This window comes from Triturus cristatus, chromosome 6 (genome assembly GCF_964204655.1).
Source record: "Triturus cristatus chromosome 6, aTriCri1.1, whole genome shotgun sequence".
NCBI lineage: Eukaryota > Metazoa > Chordata > Amphibia > Caudata > Salamandridae > Triturus > Triturus cristatus.
Window position 1 is genome coordinate 12,257,822 of NC_140589.1, and position 20,067 is coordinate 12,277,888.

Here is a 20,067-nt window from a genome sequence, read left to right on the forward strand (position 1 = left end):
TTCTCCAAGATCTTCCTTCGCTGCTGGGGCAGGCTCTCCCTCTGGTGGCTGGAGAAACGGGTGAATGCGTGAACTCGGCAGCAGGAAATGACTCCCTCATCTTTATTTGGTAATATATAATCTTCAGTTGTGGTCTGTAGATGTTCATTTAGCTACTATTCCAGCATATCGATATGTCCTTCCCTTTTCACATTTCTCAAAGTTGTTAGTCTTCTCTTTTGAATACGTTTAGTTGGCAAAAATGGAGAATCTACACATTGAGGATCGTAAGACATTATTTGGAGAAAGCCACAGTCTTTCAAATGAGTTTTTGTTGCCCCTCCTCTTCACCACTCAGTTGGCTTCCTCAAAACTGACCGTAATTAGATGGATAGTTATTAGTATAATAACTTTCTATCAAAAAGCAAAGGGGCTCTTGCCCACCAAATGCCTTTTGCTGCCGGGCGAAGGCAGTACTACTGTCCTTATGGGAATTGTTCAAATCGACCTTTGCAAGACTGCTTCCTGGAGAATGCGATTCCAGGACAGGTACCTTCCTGCCTAATTTGTTTTCATTACCATCTCTTTCCTTCTCCTCCGCCAGTGTCTGGTTTAAGCCTTCTAATATGGTGATCTTTAGTTTTTCCTCTAAGTGTATTCTTTTTCTATTGCTCCTTCAAAAACGACCTCGCTGACTCTGCAAGCAGGAGGGAACGAGCCAGCTTCTGGAATCAACCCAGTAGTTTTCACTCATCGTACAGCCTTGTTACAGAAGCACCATATAGCTTTCATTTTCCAGTCAAATGTTCTTTGCTTACATTTCTGGACCTATCACTCATTCCCTTAACTAGCATTGCCGTTCACTAAAGTGACACTTGAAGCAATAACTTTTGTTTTCTTTATAAGGAATGCAAACAACATAAAGGGTGTGGGAAGGGAAGAAGTACCCTTTACTTGCTGTGACTTGAACCTTAGGATAACGTGCACATTTGCTCTTCCACAAAACTGGTGTTTAAAATACAGGTTTCCTGTAGAGATGTTTTGGCAGCCAATTGTGGACTATCCCCAAACAGGTGAAGTTAGTTTGTAGTTTTTACTCACTCGCTCAATTCCTCCAGTTCTCCTGTCACCGAATGTTGCTTTCCAGGTTCACTTTGCACCTACCCATCGCCATTGTCTCTTGGTCTTTGTGGCCTGCTTAAAAGGTGCCTGCCATTGGGTTTGAATTGCGTTGCAGGGCTTAGTCTGTAATGTTCATGGCCATATATTCCTCTACATCACTTTTACTTTCATTCTTCTTGCATTATCTGTTAGCCTGGGTCTATAAACTAGATCTCAAAGGCTATAAATTGGTATTTCTTCTGGAAGGCTAGTCATGGTTGACTGGCAGCCAGCAGGTGAGTTGTGGTGGCTACTGAGTTAACTTTAACTGGAGGCTCTACTCCTCTGGATTTGAGTTTCCTGAATGTCCTGGGTGAGCATCTGCTTGACCCTCCTCTGCAGGCAGCAGCCTCTGTACAGCTGCCTCCACTGCGGCACTTGGCTCAGAGCAGCCCATGTATGAGAAGTTTCTCTGTCATCACGCAGTTGTACAGTCATGTCTGCAGCACTGCACTAAGTCAATATCTCGATCTTTTCTTTTACAGAGGAAAATTTAAAGTAAAGGAGCGAGAAGAAATGTGGCACAAGATAGAAGAACTCGCCCGATTAAACCCTCAGGTAAATGTAACATGGTGTTTGCGTACAGTCTCTATTCCAACTTTCAGCCACGCTCTTCCTTCCCATCATCTTTATTACAGCCCAAGCCACATCGCCCTCTGTACAGCCCCATTCACGCTGCCTCCAAGCTCACATCAGTCCCTCTTCACACAACTTTGTACGCTTTTGCCTTCTTCGTCTGTGTCCGCTATCTACATATCCTCCTTTATTTATACTGACTTCATCTCTTTTCTTATGCAAACTGTTCTTTGACTCCCTTCCCTCCACATTACTCTCCCTGTACACCTCCCCTTTATGCTCCCCCCTCATCCTCCTTTGCACTCAAATTCTCCTCATTACATCTCTCCCGTCACATTGCCCGCTGCTCAGTTCTCCTTTCTATTCCAACCCTGTGCACAGTTTTCCCTTCACATAACCCTCTCTCTACAGTTCTAACTTTTCACCCAAATTCTCCCCTCGCTGCTTCCTCCAGCACTGGATATTTCAGTGGCATAGATGCTGGAATCGGGATCTGTCTACAAAAGGCCACTGGTCATGGGAGGGAACAGACCCATACATCAGTATCTTGGAACTCATGGCCCTCATGAGAGGACTGTACGCTTCTCAGAAGAAAGTAGTTGTGTTCTGTTTGGGACAGACAATAGGACCTCCTTGTTACAAACGAGCAAGCGAGGAGGGGAGAAATTCCACAGTCCTCTCTGCAGAAGTTCAGCAACTATAAAACTTGGCCACTGAGCACAGCCTCTGGGTGAACACAGACCATCAGATTTGAGGGGGCCGATATGCACAGCTGTGAGAAAGTGGGTTTCTGTTGCAGTAAACCCTCCCCCCTTTTTTTTCGTTTCCAGACTACTAATGCGCTTTGACTTGATGTGCTCTGGGGCCCTGCCAATCAGGACCCCAGGGCCTGTTCTTTCCCCAAAATAAAACTCAATTGACAGCTCTGGCCACAGGTAGGTCCCTGGTAAATGGTACCCCATGTACCCAGGGCACTGTGACCAGAGAAGGCTCCTAAGGGCTGCAGCACCAACTGCGCCACCCTTGGAGGCCCTGTACCCTGGCACACACACACTGCCTTTGCAGGCTGAGTGTCTTGGTGCAGAACAAAACAGAGATAACATGGCCCTCATCCCTGTGTGCCATGCCCACAAACCACTGCCATGGCATACATCAGTCACCCCTCTAGCTGGGTGCCCTATGCCAGTGGTGAGGGTGCAGGTGCATGAGCCCCGTACCCCTACAGTGCCCAGGTCCATTCCTGGGCCCTGTAAGTGCATTGCTGCCATTAAGAGTATATGGTGCTGGGAGGTTGTCATTACGAACTCCACTGCACCATAATGCTGCACTGAAGACTGGGAAGTTTGCTATCAAACTTCTCAGCACATTAAACCCACACTGATGCCAGTGTGGGATTTAATGTGAATGCACGACAGAGGGCATCTTAGAGATGCCCCCTGAAACTCGACCAATTCCAGTGACCTGACTGACATGTTTCTGGACCCCTGGGTCGAGAGCTTGCTGCTCCTGGGGGCCTGAAACAATGCACATCCTGGGACAAGGTGCCAAACCTCCTCCCCCAGGATGGGAAGGGTTCACAAAGGAGAAGATTCAAAGGCATATGCAGCCTTTGTGAGCTTCTCCAGACCACTTGCTGTACTCAGCAACTGGTCCCCACTGGTTCTACCCCCCACTTTGGGCGTGAGACCCGGCGGGAAAAACAAAGTGAGGAAGAGAGGTGTGCCCACCTTCCCACCACTAAGGTGGGGAAGGCGAAGTGAAGCACAACCTCGAGTTCCCACCATCTTGAGGATGGGGGGACCCAGCCAATCAGGGACAGGCTCCTGTCCCCCTCCCACTGGAGAGTGGCAGAATAGGGGGTATACCCACCCCAGGGAAGGGACCCATTGGTCCCTGCCCTTTACCTACCTGTAACGCCCCTAAATGTATTATTTAGGGTCACCCTGAACCTTCCATCCTCAGATCCAGCAACCAAAGAAAAGAAAAAGGAGGAGAAGCCGTGCAGAGCTAACAAGAGGACGACGCCCACTGACTCGGCCCCAGCCCTACAGGCCTGTCTACCCTCGAACCTGCTCCTGCAAAATCCCGGTGTGTCCAGCGGCCAGCAACCTCAAAAACCCCGGAGTACCTGCCTGCATTCACTCTCCAAGCTGTTTCTCCCGTGAACACTGGACGTGTTTGAACTGCAGCTTCTGGTGCCAGCACACTCTGTACCCGCCGAGCCCGGCCTGTGTTTGAGTGAACAAACACCATGAGGAGGTCCCCCCGGCGATCCTGACCTGAGATCCCCTAACCTGCCTCCAGACGACGCCTGCAGCCTTAATCCAGGAGAACCCCCTACCGCTACCAGAGTGGGTAAGAAAATCTGACGTCTAAAGCCACCCCTGCACCTGATGCCCCACGGCCTCGTGTGCCCAACCCAGTGGTGCCTGACCATCCCTCTACATCCCAACTTGAGTGACTGCAGTCAATAAGTGCAGCAGTTGTTCAGAGTGTAAGTTGCATTGTGAAGTGTTGTAACTGCATATCATTTGAACCACGGTTGCATGAGTGACTGCAGTCAATCAGTGCAGCAGTTGTTCAGAGTGTAAGTTGATTGGAGACTGCATTAAAGAGTTATTGATTTGAGTGTTAGTGAGAAACGTGGTTGTTTAAGTGTGCTGTCATTTTGTCATAAGGTATGTCGTCGAGTACAATTTTCACTCAGACTGATGAGGTATATTTCACTATTTGGCAAAACAATCAACGTCCTAACCCTAAACACCTCTTCAGACTTAGCAGAGATGGCCAGAGCTGAAATCCTTTGTCCGGGTGATACAACAGAATATTAAGAATAAACACCCCATATGACTTTACCAAGTAGAAACTAACTAAGAGATATTATAATTGGGGCTCCCTGTTTTCCGTTTTTACTGATTTTTACAGATAAATGCAGACAGAAAATCATTTATTTTCTTGCCTGTATTTATTTTTAATTGTGGATAAAAATGGAAATTGGGTGTTCTAAACACACTTTGCCATGACTGCCAGGACAATAAACCTGGGTGGATTGATAAGTAAGGAGGTTAAAAAAGAAAGTAATTTTAGTAAAGGAGCTTAAACAGCAGTAGATATGCACGAGGCTGATACTGAAATGTGCATATTTTCATATACGTGCATTGATTTATCTTCCACGGGTGGTGTTATCACTGAAACTTGGCAGCATTCAAGTATGACTGCATATGTATTGCTTAAATAAATGTGGAAATATAACCGTTTCAGCTTTATTTTTTGCACAAAACTGATGATAAATATGGAAAAATACAGATAAAGTTGACAAAAAATAAATATGGATAAATACAGACGGAAATGTCAACAACCAAAAAATACCATAAAACCAGGAGCCCTAACTATAATACACAGCATGACAATGGTACATAATCTCTAGCAACAAGTATCCCCAATACCAGAAGGCATTGTATAGGCGTATTCGGTGGACGTGGGGAAGATTAATCTTTCCAAACATAGCCCTCCGCATTTGGCGTTCTCTTGCTATAACTTGGGACTCCTGAATAGTCCGCATTTTGACACATTCTGGAAATCATATTTTTTCATGTTCTCTGAATTGCATTTTTCTGAAATCAGTATTTGTGCGTATTTTTTATTTAAAATGTGCATTGTGATATTACAAAAACATATGACACTGTTGTGCTTGAGATGATACGCCGCATATTACTTCTGGTAAACAATGCGAAGAATTGGCCTCCTACTTTGTTCAAAAAGTTGTAAACATATATAAATCCTTTCCTAATCAGTCCACACCGCCAGAACACCTTCCAATTGCTACTCACTACTCCCCCTTGGAATGTATTCCTCCCATCTCTCAAGAGGAGTTCCTGTCTCTCAGCTCTAAAGTTAAATCAGGGTCCCCTCTTGACCCTATGAGACCCACTCTATACCGAGACTGTCTCTCGGTCCTCCTTCCGACTCTTTCTACTATTAACTCCTCTTTCAGCAGGGCTTTGGTCCCTTTGAATGGTTCCGCTCTTTCGTGACCGACAGATCTTTTCAAGTTTCTGCCCCCCCTTTTACCTCCTCTATTAAACCCATTGCGCAGGGGGTCCCCCAAGGTTCAGCGCTTAGCCCAGCCTTGTTTAATCTTTATGTTCAGCCCCTGGCCGCTGTCGCACTTCACCATGGTCTCTCCATGGTTTCGTATGCAGACGACACCCAGCTTGTGGTAGCTCTCTCAGACGATCTTGCTCAAGATGCCTCATTTCCAAATAGGCCTTGAAGCTATCGCGGGCTGGCTGACGGAGAATTGTCTCCAGCTCAATGCTAGCAAATCAGAGGTTCTTCTGGTAGGAAGAAACAGGGAGCTCTGGAACTCCCATTGGTGGCCTCCATCCCTGCTACTCCCGAGATCCTGTCTTACCTAATCACCCCCTACATCCCCAGGCGCATGCTGCGCTCTTCTGAATTGATGCTGGCTGCTGTCCCCAGAGTTAAGAGATCTAGAGCTGGTGGCAAGTCTTTTCGTCTCTTGGCACCCAAGCTTTGGAACTCCCTGCCGTTGTCAATCCGCAGTCTGGACTGCTTGACCTCATTCCGCAAAGCTATCAAGACTGCCCTCTTCCCTGTGGCTTAATCTCCTCTTCCCTCTGGATTCTTGTGGTTAGCGCCGGGACGCCCCTTTGTTGGGGCAGCTGTGCGCTTTATAAAAGCGTTTAACATAACATAACATGATTGCTGTATAGTTCAATGTTCTCTACTGACTTATGGAAAAACCTACTCGTGTATCTTACATATAGCATTTTTAGAAGTTGGACAAACACAAAATAATCTGATTCTTGAAAAAAATCTGCTTGTAAATCTGGACCTATGTGTTAATGCCCTTTTCTGGGTACGAAAAACACGAGCATTTGATTTCTGCATGCTTTCATTGCTCTCTGGACAGCGCCAGCTTTCGATCAAAGCAACATTTTTTCCACTCCTGCTTTGTCACCCTGTTTGTACTTATTTACATTTGAAACAGGATGCGCTGCTAATTCGTGTTTGGAATTGAGTCGTCTTTATTTTCAGAGTGTCATTTTTCACGTCGTGGGGGCCCGGCAGCTGATAGCGGCATAATCTTGTGTTGCAGCCGCACATTAAAAGCAGGTTTGTGGTCACATGCTACTTGGCTCTCTGGGGCGCGTGGTGGAGTTAGAAACAATTGCATCATTTAATTTACTATTGCAACGAGGATATGGCTCATTGGCCCCTCGTTGTTTTGAAGATGGATTTAATTAACCTCCAATGAATCATGCCAGTAAGCGCAGCAACTTCGGCATGGAATGAGATACGCCAAGAACCAGTGAAGGGGAGCGTGATCAGTACTAAACCCGGTTCAAATAAGAAGTCGTCTTTGTGTAGAACATCAAAGCGGCCGCGAAAGTGATCGCGATCAAGCGCGACGAGCCATGCGCTTAATGAGCATGAAGAGGAAAGCCATATGGCGCCTCTGCTCGTAAGCGCGCGCACATGCACGCAAGCTGTAGGCCGCCCATGGTAGCATTTTTTGAAGCCCTTACTAAGTCTTGCCAAACCAGCGCATGCGCTGGGTCAGGCCGAGACCTAAAAATCGCACAAACTACCAAAACGTGATTACTCATCTGTTTTAAGTAGATGTCCCAGTGCTGAATGTAGGAGTCCAGCACCGGATTACAAAAGTAACGCAAAAGTAACTTACCTGCTAAGTGAATTTCCTATCATAGGATAACATTGGTGATTCTATTTGAAAAAAGTTTCCAAGTGTCAACTTTTGAAATACAATAATATTCCTTAAACATCATACCTTTAACCAAAACGCGTTTACTCCCCTGTTTTCAGGAAAAGTCCCAGGCCTGAATCTAGGATCCAGTCCTGTGGTTAGAAAAGTAATCTGAAAAGTAATGAACTCCATTCAGTTGAATGTACTATACCTGCAATGTGCTGCAATCTGCTTTCTTAAACCTGTAATCAAAACCAGTACCATTTATGCTGCAATTCTGAACTGTGTTCAAATAAGTCAATTACTACTGCAAAGTATTTATATGCTTACCTGTACCAGGCTTTCTTGGTTCTAGAAATAAGTGTTTTTTTATACAAAACAATTAGCTTAGAGTTCAGTTCTTGAGTGTGTGAGACCATTTGCTTACTGAGTGTGTACATCAAATGCTTAACACGGTCCTCTGATACTGCCTTCCTGCTCGACCAAGCTACCACTTTAAAGAGTAAGGTTATATCGAACTTTAACCTCTGCCAAACCTCTGGAGACTCTTGGACTTTATACACACTGTACCTCACTTTGGTGCAGTATATATACAGCCAGTTTCTTACAAAGCTTAACATTATCTGACTTCTTTGATAGGCAACTCCATCAACCTCAGCTGAACAGACAAACCTCTGATCTCTTGTGACAAAAAAGGATCAGAAAATGTTCCCGGGAGATATTGGCAACATGTATCGTGAAGGAATGCCTCTTCAAAGCTTTTTAAATGGCTTAGCCCATGACTTCTGTTTAGCTTTACCACCTCTTTCAGTTTATCCTTACCACCTCTTTCAGTTTATCCTGAAGCTTTTCAGTAAGATTCTAGATGATGGACCTTTCTTCAGAACTTTATGCTCATCTTGGACTCCACCCCCTTCTCTGCCTCTCTATCTGCAGCAGCCATTTCTGCACCACAACCCAGGGTCTCTGAACGTTTAGGCCTGGCTGCTGAGTAAAATAAATGATCTCTTCTAGACAACCATTTGGACAGTAGAAAACAATTCCTAGCTATCATGAAGGAAAGTTTCAATTCTGTTAAGGACACAGAGGCAAGGGCTATGCATATGTCTTTCATTTGTTTAATTCTACACCAGCATTACCATCCAATATCATAATGAAAACTACATTTAAAGTAACGTGAAAAGAAGAAAAAACAATTCCATCACCGTTAGCCCGGTCGTTCCCATGAAGCACCCATCCAGTGACATCCCCTCTTTCTTCCTGTGACCGCAGCCATTTGGTTAAATCCCAGATCGTCTCTCCGTTTTGTGTTCATTTCCTGTATCAGCCATTAAAGACAGACATCAAATCCAACCTTCAACCAGTTAATCCCATGACGGGTCAACAAAACCGTGCGACAATCCCAGTAAACAGTAAAAGGCTGAGACATCATTACTTACTCCTGTACGTAACTGAATTGTTGACTCCAAATTAAGTTGCCATCCGACCCTGTGACCGGGTGAGTTGATTACTTTGTTAAAGCACGGAAGCAATAATTCCTTGCCTCTGTGTCCTTAATAGAAATGAAAAGTTCGAGGCATATGAGCTGCAGATCACACACTGAGGATAAGATCGCCATCTGGTGTTGGGCTCGGATGATTGCAGGTTGTTGTTGTCTTCGGAAGAAGCCTTTGGTCACGAGATTGGTGACTCCCCCCCCCTGGACAACAGTGCGCATGGGCATCCACTCCATCGTCAGATTGTTTTTTTCCGCCATTGGGTTCGGATGAACTTTTTTCCGCTCCAGCAGAAAACTTCCAGCAATCGATTTAACTCTTCAATCTTCATTCCATCGACATCGAAATCAACTCGGACCGGTTCCGGAAGCGGCTGATGGACAGGACACCCTTCAAAAAATGCCCCCAGTGTGGAGCGAAGTTCCCCCACAGTGACCACCACGAGGTTTGTAACCTCTGCCTGTCGCCGGAACACAACGAATCGAGCTGTCCAGCTTGTGCCGCTTTCCGTTCCAAGAAGACCCTCCGGGACCGAAGAGCTCGATGCCATATTATGGCCAAACCCGCTCCAGAACCGGAGGACATCTTTGCTCAGGATGTTCCTGAAGATGACACCGAAGATCTCGAGATCGCGTCCGAGGCCGACGATTCCGATGACCTCATCACTCCAGGGCAGCGTGTGAGTACCAACCCCCCTGCCCCTGCCCCATCCAAAAAGACATTGGTCAAGACTCCGCCAGCTGGGCCCAGTCGCGACCGGAAATCCTCTTCAGAAGCCCCGCCCTCGGGCCCGGCTCCGAAGACATCTAAGCCTGTAGGTGGCTCGGGCTCGAGCAAACCTCATGTTATTGTACCTATAATACCTTCGGCACAGAAAACTCCACTGTCGGCACCGAAACAGGCTTCAAGACCGAAATCTCCTTCGGCACCGAAACGTTCCTCGGCACCGAAGTCTCCACCGGCGCCGAAACGTTCTTCGACATCGATGCCAAAAATCCATCGGCGCCGAAAAATCCATCGGCGCCGAAAAATCCGTCGGCGCCGAAAAATCCGTCGGCGCCGAAAAATCCGTCGGCGCCGAAAAATCCGTCGGCGCCGAAAAATCCGTCGGCACCAAAAACTACGTCCACACCGAAAAAAGTTCATAAAGACCCGAAACGGGCATCACCAACACCACTTTCGGAGCCGGATGAACTTTTTCGCCCAGATCCTACTCAAAAGCGGATCTACATCAATCCCAAAACCGGACATGTCACTGCCGTCCCATACAAGAAACGGAAGCTGGACATCACACCACCTCCAGCTCCCATACGGAAGAAGGACTGTGCTACTTCACCACTTCGTCCTTCCTCTCCTGTGTTACCTTCTAACCCGTCCCCCCCTCCTCCTCCTCCTCCTTCTCCTTTACCTTTACCATCTCCCTATCATTCACCTCCTCCACAGGATGATAATGATGACTTAGGGGGAGGGGCGGACCCTGATTTATTTAATGATCCTGTTGATCCAAACGACCCTTTTACGTTCCCAGACACAGCACCAGTAGATGACTGGTCTTATCCAATGCCTGACATGCCTGACCCCACTACCTACCCCTCCAAGCCCTCCCCTCCTGATGACCATTTGGGGTTTGGCCAACTAATAAATAGGGCAGCAACATTCCATGGCGTCACAATGTACACGGACGCCCTTGAAGAGGACTTTCTCCTCGATACTTTTGAGCAGTCACAAAAAACTGTTCACATACTGCCCATGATTAAAGGGGTTATAAAGCATGCCACTGAAGTCTTTAAAGACCCTGTTAGAGCTAGGGTTCTCAACCCACGCATCGAAAAAAAGTACCGACCAGCCACGCAGGACCCTGCATACATTAAAGCCCAGCTCCCTTTAGACTCCTTGGTCGTATCAAATGCCAGGAAGCGTGTTAACTCACAGACAACTGGAGAAACGCCTCCCCCGGACAAGGAGTCTAAGCTTTTAGAGGCCTCAGGCAAATGAGTCGCCGCACAGGCGGCGAACCACTGGCGTATTGCCAATACCCAGGCCCTGTTAGCCCGGTATGATAGGGCGCATTATGACCAACTTGAGGACCTTATGCCACAACTGCCTGAACCCTTTAAATCCCAGGCCACTGACCTCATTCAAGAAGGCAAATTAATATCTAATGCCTCCATTAAATGCGCCTTAGATGCGGCAGACACTGCCTCTAGGGCGGTCAATACTAGCGTCTTACTCAGACGACATGCCTGGCTCCGTATTTCCGGTTTTAAACCGGAGGTTCACCTCCCCAGCCACCAAACAGTGACTTGCCACCACTCCCCCCAGACCATTCCACTCCGATCGGGGGGCGGCTCCAACAATTCCTACCTGTCTGGACTTCCATCACCACAGACAGATGGGTAAGACAAATTATCCAGTCTGGCTACTGCCTCGAACTCATACAATCCCCCCAAACATACCACCCAAACAACGTCCAATGTCCTCACATCATCTCTCTCTTCTCAAACAAGAAGTTCAATCCCTGTTACAAAAACATGCGATAGAACCAGTCCCTCTTCAACATCAGGGAACAGGGGTATATTCCCTATACTTCCTCATTCCCAAAAAGGACAAAACATTAAGGCCCATACTGGATCTCAGACTACTGAACCAGTATATACATTCGGATCATTTTCATATGACCACCCTCCAACAAGTCCTCCCACTATTACAACAGGGAGACTTCCTTGCCACATTGGACCTCAAGGACGCGTACTTTCACATCCCTATGCATCCCGCTCACAGAAAATATCTACGATTTGTGGTAGATGGGCAACACTATCAATTTACGGTTCTCCCATTCGGAGTAACAACAGCACCCAGAGTGTTCACCAAGTGCTTAGCAGTCGTGGCAGCGCACCTCAGAAGACAACAGATCCATGTCTTCCCCTATCTGGACGATTGGCTCATAAAAGCCAATACTCACCAAAAATGCGTTCTCCACACTCATCGCACTATTCAAACCCTCCACAATTTGGGATTCACTATCAACTACCCCAAATCCCATCTACAGCCTTCCCACTTACATCAGTATCTAGGAGCAACCATAGATACATCCAAAGCCATTGCTTATCCCAGCACTGCCAGGATAGCCAGTATACAAAATCTCATCTCTCAATTTCAAACTCATCCATCTCTTCCAGCAAGAGTGTTCATGCAGCTCCTAGGCATGATGGCGTCCTGCATCTCCATAGTCCCACACGCACGACTTCAAATGCGTCCCTTACAGGAATGTCTAGCACAACAGTGGAACCAAGCTCACGGACAACTTACCGATCTGGTGTTGGTGGACAGTCGCTCACTTCGCTCACTGAAATGGTGGAACACCATCAACCTGTCCAAAGGGCGGCCGTTCTTAGAGCCCCTTCCACAAGTTGTGCTAACTACCGACGCATCTCTCACAGGGTGGGGAGCCCACCTCCTTCACCATACCACTCAGGGCAGATGGACCAGTGAACAAAAACTGCTCCACATCAACCACTTGGAACTCTTAGCAGTGTTCCTAGCACTAAAATCCTTTCAGGTACACCTAAAGAACAAAACTGTCCTCATACGCACAGACAACATGACGACAATGTATTATATACAGAAACAAGGAGGGACACATTCTCTCCAACTGTCCCAACTGGCACAGCAAATCTGGAGATGGGCAATTCCCCAAAACATCTACCTGTTAGCAGAACATCTCCCAGGAATCCACAATCAGGTGGCCGACCTCCTAAGTCGCCACACACAGCAGATCCACGAATGGGAATTACACCCCAAGGTTCTACTCCCCTTCTTCCAAAAATGGGGACAACCAGACATAGACCTGTTCGCCACTCACGAAAACACAAAATGCCCAACCTTTGCAGCCAGGTTTCCACACCCACAGTCGAAGGACAATGCCCTATGGATGAACTGTTCAGGCAGATTTGCGTACGCTTTTCCGCCTCTCCCACTAGTTCCATTTGTGGTACGCAAACTGAAACAACAGTCGCTATCGCTAATACTAGTAGCTCCCACTTGTGCACGTCAACCGTGGTTCACCACACTTCTGGAACTATCTTTAGTTCCACATCAAAGGCTACGCCTCTCCCCGGATCTATTAACCCAGAACCATGGAGAAATCAGACACCCAGATCCTCAAACACTGAACCTAGCGATCTGGCTCCTGAGGTCCTAGAGTTCGGTTACCTCAATCTCCCTCCAGACTGTATGAATATCATAAAGGAAGCCAGACGACCTACTACTAGAGCATGTTATGCCGCAAAATGGAAACGATTTGCCATCTACTGCGCTAATAATGACATACAACCACTGGATGCTTCCATCCAAAACATCATTTGCTATCTGCTACACTTGCAAAGATGCAATCTAGCGTATTCCTCTATACGTCTACACCTAGCAGCCTTGGCAGCCTACTTGCAAAATAGGCAACACCTGTCCCTCTTTAAGGTACCAGCCATCAAAGAGTTTATGGAAGGTCTCAAAAGAATCCTTCCCCCAAGATTGCCACCTGCACCAGTGTGGAATCTCAATGTGGTTCTAACAAGACTCATGGGTCCCCCATTTGAACCTATGCACAAATGTGAATTACAATTCTTAACATGGAAGGTAGCTTTCCTTATCGCAATCACTTCCCTACGAAGAGTAAGTGAAATACAAGCACTTACACTAGAGGAACCTTTCTTACAACTACACCGTAACAAAGTGGTTCTTAGGACAAACCCTAAATTTCTTCCAAAAGTGATTTCCCCTTTCCACCTTAACCAATCAGTAGAGCTACCAGTCTTTTTCCCTAACCCAGACTCCGTAGCTGAAAGGGCCCTACATACCTTAGATGTCAAAAGAGCCTTGCTTTATTACATCGACAGGACAAAACCTTTTCGAAAGACAAAACAACTCTTTGTTGCTTTCGCACCACCACATAAAGGCAATCCCATCTCCAAATCCAGTATAGCCCGGTGGATAATTAAGTGCATCCAAATATGCTACCAAAAGGCTAAACGTACACTTACAGTTCCCCCTAGGGCGCACTCCACGCGTAAAATAGGGGCTTCTATGGCCTTCTTAGGTAACATTCCCTTAGAAGACATTTGCAAGGCAGCCACATGGTCTACCACGCATACCTTCACTAAACACTACTGTGTTGATGTGCAAGCCAAACAACAGGCCTCAGTGGGCCAGGCTGTCCTAAAAACTTTATTTCAAACTGCTGCAACGGATACAGGCGACCACCGCTAAGGGGAAGCACTTCTATATAATCTATCCTCAGTGTGTGATCTGCAGCTCATATGCCTCGAACGGAATATGCTACTTACCACTATGCATCTGTTCTTGGCATGTAGCGCTGCAGAGTCACACACGCCCGCCCGCCTCCCCGGGACCTGTATCTGTTCCAGCATCTGTCTTACTTAGACATTGCACATGGACATCCTTTCTTTCATTCCTATACACTCCATCTTTTCCCATCATGGCGAAAAAACAATCTGACGATTGAGTGGATGCCCATGCGCACTGTTATCCAGGGGAGGAGTCAGCAATCTCGTGACCAAAGGCTTCTTCCGAAGACAACAACAACCTGCAATCATCCGAGCCCAACACCAGATGGCGATCTTATCCTCAGTGTGTGACTCTGCAGCTCTACATGCCAAGAACAGATGCATACTGGTAAGTAGCATATTCCTTTCGTTCATGATGGCTAGTAATTATTTTTTTTTTCTTCTGTCGAGACCGTTAATGAGGATTATGCATGTTCTAAGCTTGTTTACCACTAGAAAAGCAATATCCATCAAAGGTTTGAAATAAAAATGTCTATGTGAAATTAGAGGACCAGTCTCCTGCTTTCAGTAGGTCGTCTAATCTTGCCCCGATCTTACATGCACAGGAAGCCATTGCTACCCTGGTCGAGTGGGCCTTGAAAATCTTGGGGCCCGATTAACAATGGCAATCTGAGATAAAAGTCTAACTTTATGGCTTTTGGTATTCACAGAGGTCATTTACGAGGTATCTTTACGTCTGAAGTCGTGCCAGAATCTCCGCGCCTGTGCCAGAATCTCCGCGCCCAGATAAGAATCTCCGGCTCAGGCCGAATTAAGTATAATCAATGGCCTTGGACACAATTTTTACAAAAAGGAGCATTAGGAACGCAAGATAAATGGTAGAGGAGGTCATGAAAATCAGGTAGGGCAGGGAAAATGGTGTGGCCAGACACTACTTCACATCCCAGAAAAGTTTTCTCCTTTGCATCATGTTAAATGCAGTCCACAATTTACGCTCTCCTTAGTGTTGACTGTGGTGTTACACCCAAGTTTGGAGTAACACTACAGTCGACAATGTCGCGGGAGGTTGCCAAGGCTCGTCCTAGAGTCCCCCTCGGTCCTCTGGACAGGGGGCGGCCTTGTCCGAGGCCGAGCTGACGCGTGACCCCGGTCCCCCTCATCTCTCCATGCAGGCGACTGCCTCGTCGGAGGTCGAGTCGATGCCTTTTCGGTACCGTTCCTTGGCCACTCCGACCCCGCCCCGTTCTCCCGCGGCGCGAGTCGTGGCAGAGGTTGTTTCGGCATCCCCTTCGGCACCGGTCGACTTTGAGCTGACGCCGGTGGCGGACTCTACGGTGCCGTGCCGGCGTCTGGTCGTTGATTCGTCTTCGGACGCCCCCTCTTCTCCAGAGGTTCGGCAACTGTTTGCTTCATCTTCTCGGGAGACGGGACGCCGCATCAGAGGCCTTTTTCTCGGCGTCTTCCAAGGATGGCTCTTTGCCGTCCCCGTGCCCGCAGTCTTCCCCAGAGGCGCCTCAGGTTCTCAGCTCGTCGGTCCACCTTGCCCCGTTCCGAGCTTGGCCATTCCTTCCTCCGGTTGGGCTGGGAGACGGCCGGCTTAGCTTACAGTTGTCACCCAAGGAGTAATTGCTTTCCCCCCACCGCATTGCCTTACGGAGGCAAGTGCTACCTTCGCCCGGGCTGTCTCCACGGCTGCGGGGATCTTGCGCATGGGCGATTCGGCTGCCCATTTCCCCACGGGTCATTTGCTGGAGGTTCTCCATCAGGGCTCTGGTGGGTGGGAGCTGCTTCTTCCCTTCGAGGCTTTGCTCCATAATTCTCTTTTGGGGCCTGGGGGCATCCTGCCACGGGGGACCCGGTGCCCCAGCCGCTTCTGCACCACCCCCGTCCTGCTCTGCATGATCCTGTCTGCCTTTCCTTCCACCCTTCTACCAGGGGCCGTCTTTTGCAGACCGCCTTTCCCTCCTTGCCATCGGTGTTGTCTCCCCCGTCACGGGAGGCCCAGTGGTTAGATTTCTGGGGGCGCAACATCTTGGCCTCCCCCGGTGCTGCCTTGTGGGCCTTTATCACGCTTTGTGTATTGGCCAGAGCCACTTCCTGCTTATGGGATTCGGCAGAATCCCTTCTGTGTTCCACTTCTCAGGAGGGTGCCTGTGCTGATCTGCGGCGCCATGTGTTGGATGGCCGGGAGCTGGCCGCGTTTATTCTTCGCTCGGCTCTGGATGTTTTGGAGGTGCTTAGTCGCACCATGGCTTCTTCAGTGGCCCTCTGTCGCCAATGCTTGGCTGAGGGATAGTGTTTTCCCTGAGAAAGTTGGGGAGCGGCTGGTTGACCTTCCCTTCGATGGTGCTTATTTGTTTCACGCCCCTGCGGATTCTGCCATTCAAAGGTTCCTTGCGGAGCTTCGTCCTCCTCCCCCTTCTCCCCCTCAGTGACCCTGGATGTCAGTCTGTGTTCTGGGAGGTGTTCTCCCGTTGTTTTCTGGGGCCTTGTAACGAGTAGTCCCGGTTGTGTGGTTGGTGTGCCTTCAGGGTCCTTCCGTGGGCCCTTTCGTGCTGTTGGCTGCTGGTCCGGCCCTTTCTAGATCTCGCCTGACCCAGCGCATGTGCTAGTCTGGCGAGACTTTTAGTGAGGGCTTAAAAAAATGCTACCATGGCCGGCCTACAGCTTGCGTGCATGTGCGCGCGCTTACGAGCAGAGGCTCAATAAGCATCTAACTGTCTGTTCAGCCGATTGCGATCACTTTCACTTTTGCGCCTGCTTCTCACACCAGTATCTCTGCCACTGCTCACCTCCACCTGCTGCTGACAGTGCCCGCTGTGTGTTTACCCCTTGAAAAAGAGACTGCTCTGGAAATCAGCTTTCACTTTCATGTTTAATCTCCCCTCCTTGTCCTCCTCTCTATTTAAATGTCACTTTATTTTGTTCAGTCACTCCATTTTCTGTCCCTCTTTCTTACTGTGTATGCATTTATTCCTGTCATTTTTTCTCGTGTCATCGTATAATCTCTCCATCTCTGCGTCTTCCTCTCCGCCGCTAAATCCAGCTGCCATTACTGTTTATCGCTCTATCTATGGCCACACTTCTCACCATTTTCACTCTCCCCGGTACTGTCTCTTCGTCTTCACCAGGATCCCTCTGTCCTTTAAGCGTGACCCCAGATGAATAGCAGGAGTATAGGTCAGTAGGAGCAGAAATGGTGATCGTGGGGGGTTTGTCCTACTGCCAATGGCAGTGTCTAATTTGAGGCCATTCACGCTATCTGGTAAGGCCCCCGCTGCCCTCCAGTAAACTGGAAATATTTAACAGTCCAGTTACAAATGATCACGCTGAGCTGCTGGTGTGGATTCCAGGCAGGGAGATCCGCGTTCAAGGGCGTCTAGTACAGTCTCTGTTCAGACAGCATCGCCCCATGTGTTGAGTTATCTCTTAAGAAGTCTGCATTACATCCGGAATGTAAGGGAACGGTTTAGCCCTGTCGCGGCACCTTCTAAGAAACAAGCATTGGCATAGCCAATAGGTCTCACCTTAGGGACCTTATAAGTGTTTAGCCGTGCAACAGTTAGTGTTGTTGCACCAAGGAAATTGTGCTGCACAACTAAATACTTATAAGATCCCAAAAGCGAGACTTACTGGCTATGCCAATGCTTGTTTGCCTTGTGGTTTTGGCTGTTAGTAAGCCTGTGTAGGTCTTAGGCCTTCTGTGTCTTCTTTATTGGCTGATTGGCAAGCGTTTTCTCCGCAGGTCTTTGTTTGTCCTCTGCTGCGGAATTTTTTTCCTAAGAGGTGTCCCATGTTTCTTGGGACGTAACATACCCTATGTGGGGTGATGGTAGCTCTTACATAGCTCTGTCATGTGCTGGGGAGGTGTGGTCGCCCTTCGGGCTCCTTGCTCTTTGTGGCGTCACGGTATGTCGCAGGTGCGATCTTCTTGCCGATTGTTTTGAAGCAGCTTGCGTTGCGCCCAGGTCCATCCTTCTGGTTCGCTACGTCGCTAGCCCAGTCTGGGCTGCTGTCTGCGGCATCGTGTTGTAGCGGTTCTGCACTTCTGTCCGGAGTTTCGGCTTGGTCCTCTGTCTGGTGTTCCGAGGGGACGGGCTTTACTTGGCTTCTGTGTTCTGGTTGACGGCTTGGTCCGTCCTCCGTCTCTTTCTTTTCTGTTGGGTTCCACTTCTTTCGTGGGTCTGTGTGTGTGTTTCTGGGCCGGCCCCTCCCTTGGGGTGTGTCCTAGCCCTTCCTGGCCTCTGCCTTCGGCTGGCGTCTGGCTTGTCCTGGGTGCACCGTTCCGTGGTGTTGCCTGCTGCTGGCTGCGCATGCCCGTGCAGGCATGTTTGTTCTACTCCACCGTTGTGGCCTTTGATGTATTCCCTCTTCTTTGTGTGCCATGCCTACAACCCACTGCCCTGGCATAGATTAGTCACCCCTCTAGCTGGGTGCCCTATACCAGTGGTGAGGGTACAGGTGCATGAGCCCTGTACCCCTACTGTGTCGAAGTCCATTCTTGGACATTTTAAGTGCAGTGCTGCCATTAAGAGTATATGGTGTTGGTAGTTTGTCATTACTAACTCCACAGCACCATAATGGCTACACTGAAAACTGAGAAGTTTGTTATCAAACTTCTCAGCACATTAAACCCACACTGATGCCAGTGTGGGATTTAATGAAAAATGCACACACAGGGCATCTTCGAGATGCCCCCTGAAAAATGACCTACCACTAGTGTCCAGGCTGAGTGGCTGCTTTCAGCTGCCACCACCAGACAGATTTCTGGACCCCTGGGTTGAGAGCCCGCTTTTTTGGGGGGCCTGAAACAATGCACATCCTGGGCCGAGGTGCCAAGCCTCCTCCCCCAGGATGGGAAGGGTTCACGAAGGGGAAGCTTGAAAGGCTTGCTGCCTTTGTGAGTTTCCCCAGTACACTTGCTGCTTTCAGCGACTGGTCCCCAGTGGTTCTGACTCCCTTTGGACAGGAGAACCGAAGTGTAAAACAAGTGAGGAAGAGTGGTGTGCCCACCTCTGCCAACTCCACCCCTCAAGTGAGGGAGGCGAGGTGAAGCACAACTCTAAGTCCCCGCCATCTTGCAGATGGGGGAGGGGGCGGGGGGGGGGGGTGGAAACCTATCCAGGGAAAGGCTTATGCCCCTCTCCCACTGGAGGGTGGCATAGGGGATGTACCCACCCCGGGCCGGGACCCGTTGGTCCCAAACTTTCTACCTACCTGTAACGCCCCTAAACCTAGTATTTAGGGACACCCTTGAACCTTGCTTCCTCGGACAAGTACCTGCAACAAGAAGAAAAGAATAAGAAGGACCAAACAGCCATGCCAAAGCTAACAAGAGGGCGTCGGCCACTGACTTGGCCCCAGCTCTACCGGCCTGTCCCCACCTCGAAGCTGCACCAGCAAAATCCCAGTGTGTCCTGCAACCACCAACCTCGAAAAACCTGGAGGACCTGCCTGCCTTCAATCCCAAAGACTCGGTCTCCGGTGAACACTGAATTTGTTCAAACAGACTCTAGCTCCGAAAGGATCTGTGAGTTTACACCACTCTGCCCACGGCCCAAGTACGAGTGGCCCAACACCAAGAGGAGGTCCCCCTGGCGATCCTGAGACCAGATCCGGCGACCCCTAACCTACCTCAAGCCTCCAGCTGACGCCTTCAGCCTCAAACAGGAAGGTCCTCCTAACAGCGACCAGGAGCTGGTAAGAAGACCCGACCCTAAAAGGCACCCCTGCACCCGACGCCCCACGGCCTTGGGCAGCCCAACCGACAGTGCCTAACCAACCCCCAAGATCCCACCTTACCTCTCAAAGTGGTGGTTGCACC

The 20,067-nt window shown here is 48.8% G+C and overlaps 1 protein-coding gene across 2 annotated transcripts in view; it reads left to right on the forward strand.

Moving 5' to 3' along the window:
• The window catches only part of PPP2R5D (protein phosphatase 2 regulatory subunit B'delta), a 502,545-nt gene that overhangs the window by 463,642 nt on the left and 18,836 nt on the right, over positions 1-20,067 (forward strand). For both annotated transcript variants that reach the window (XM_085610117.1, XM_085610118.1), the window contains exon 14: positions 1,626-1,698. In XM_085610117.1, coding sequence (XP_085466243.1) covers positions 1,626-1,698 — 73 coding nt within the window. The remainder of the gene's footprint in view (positions 1-1,625; positions 1,699-20,067) is intronic.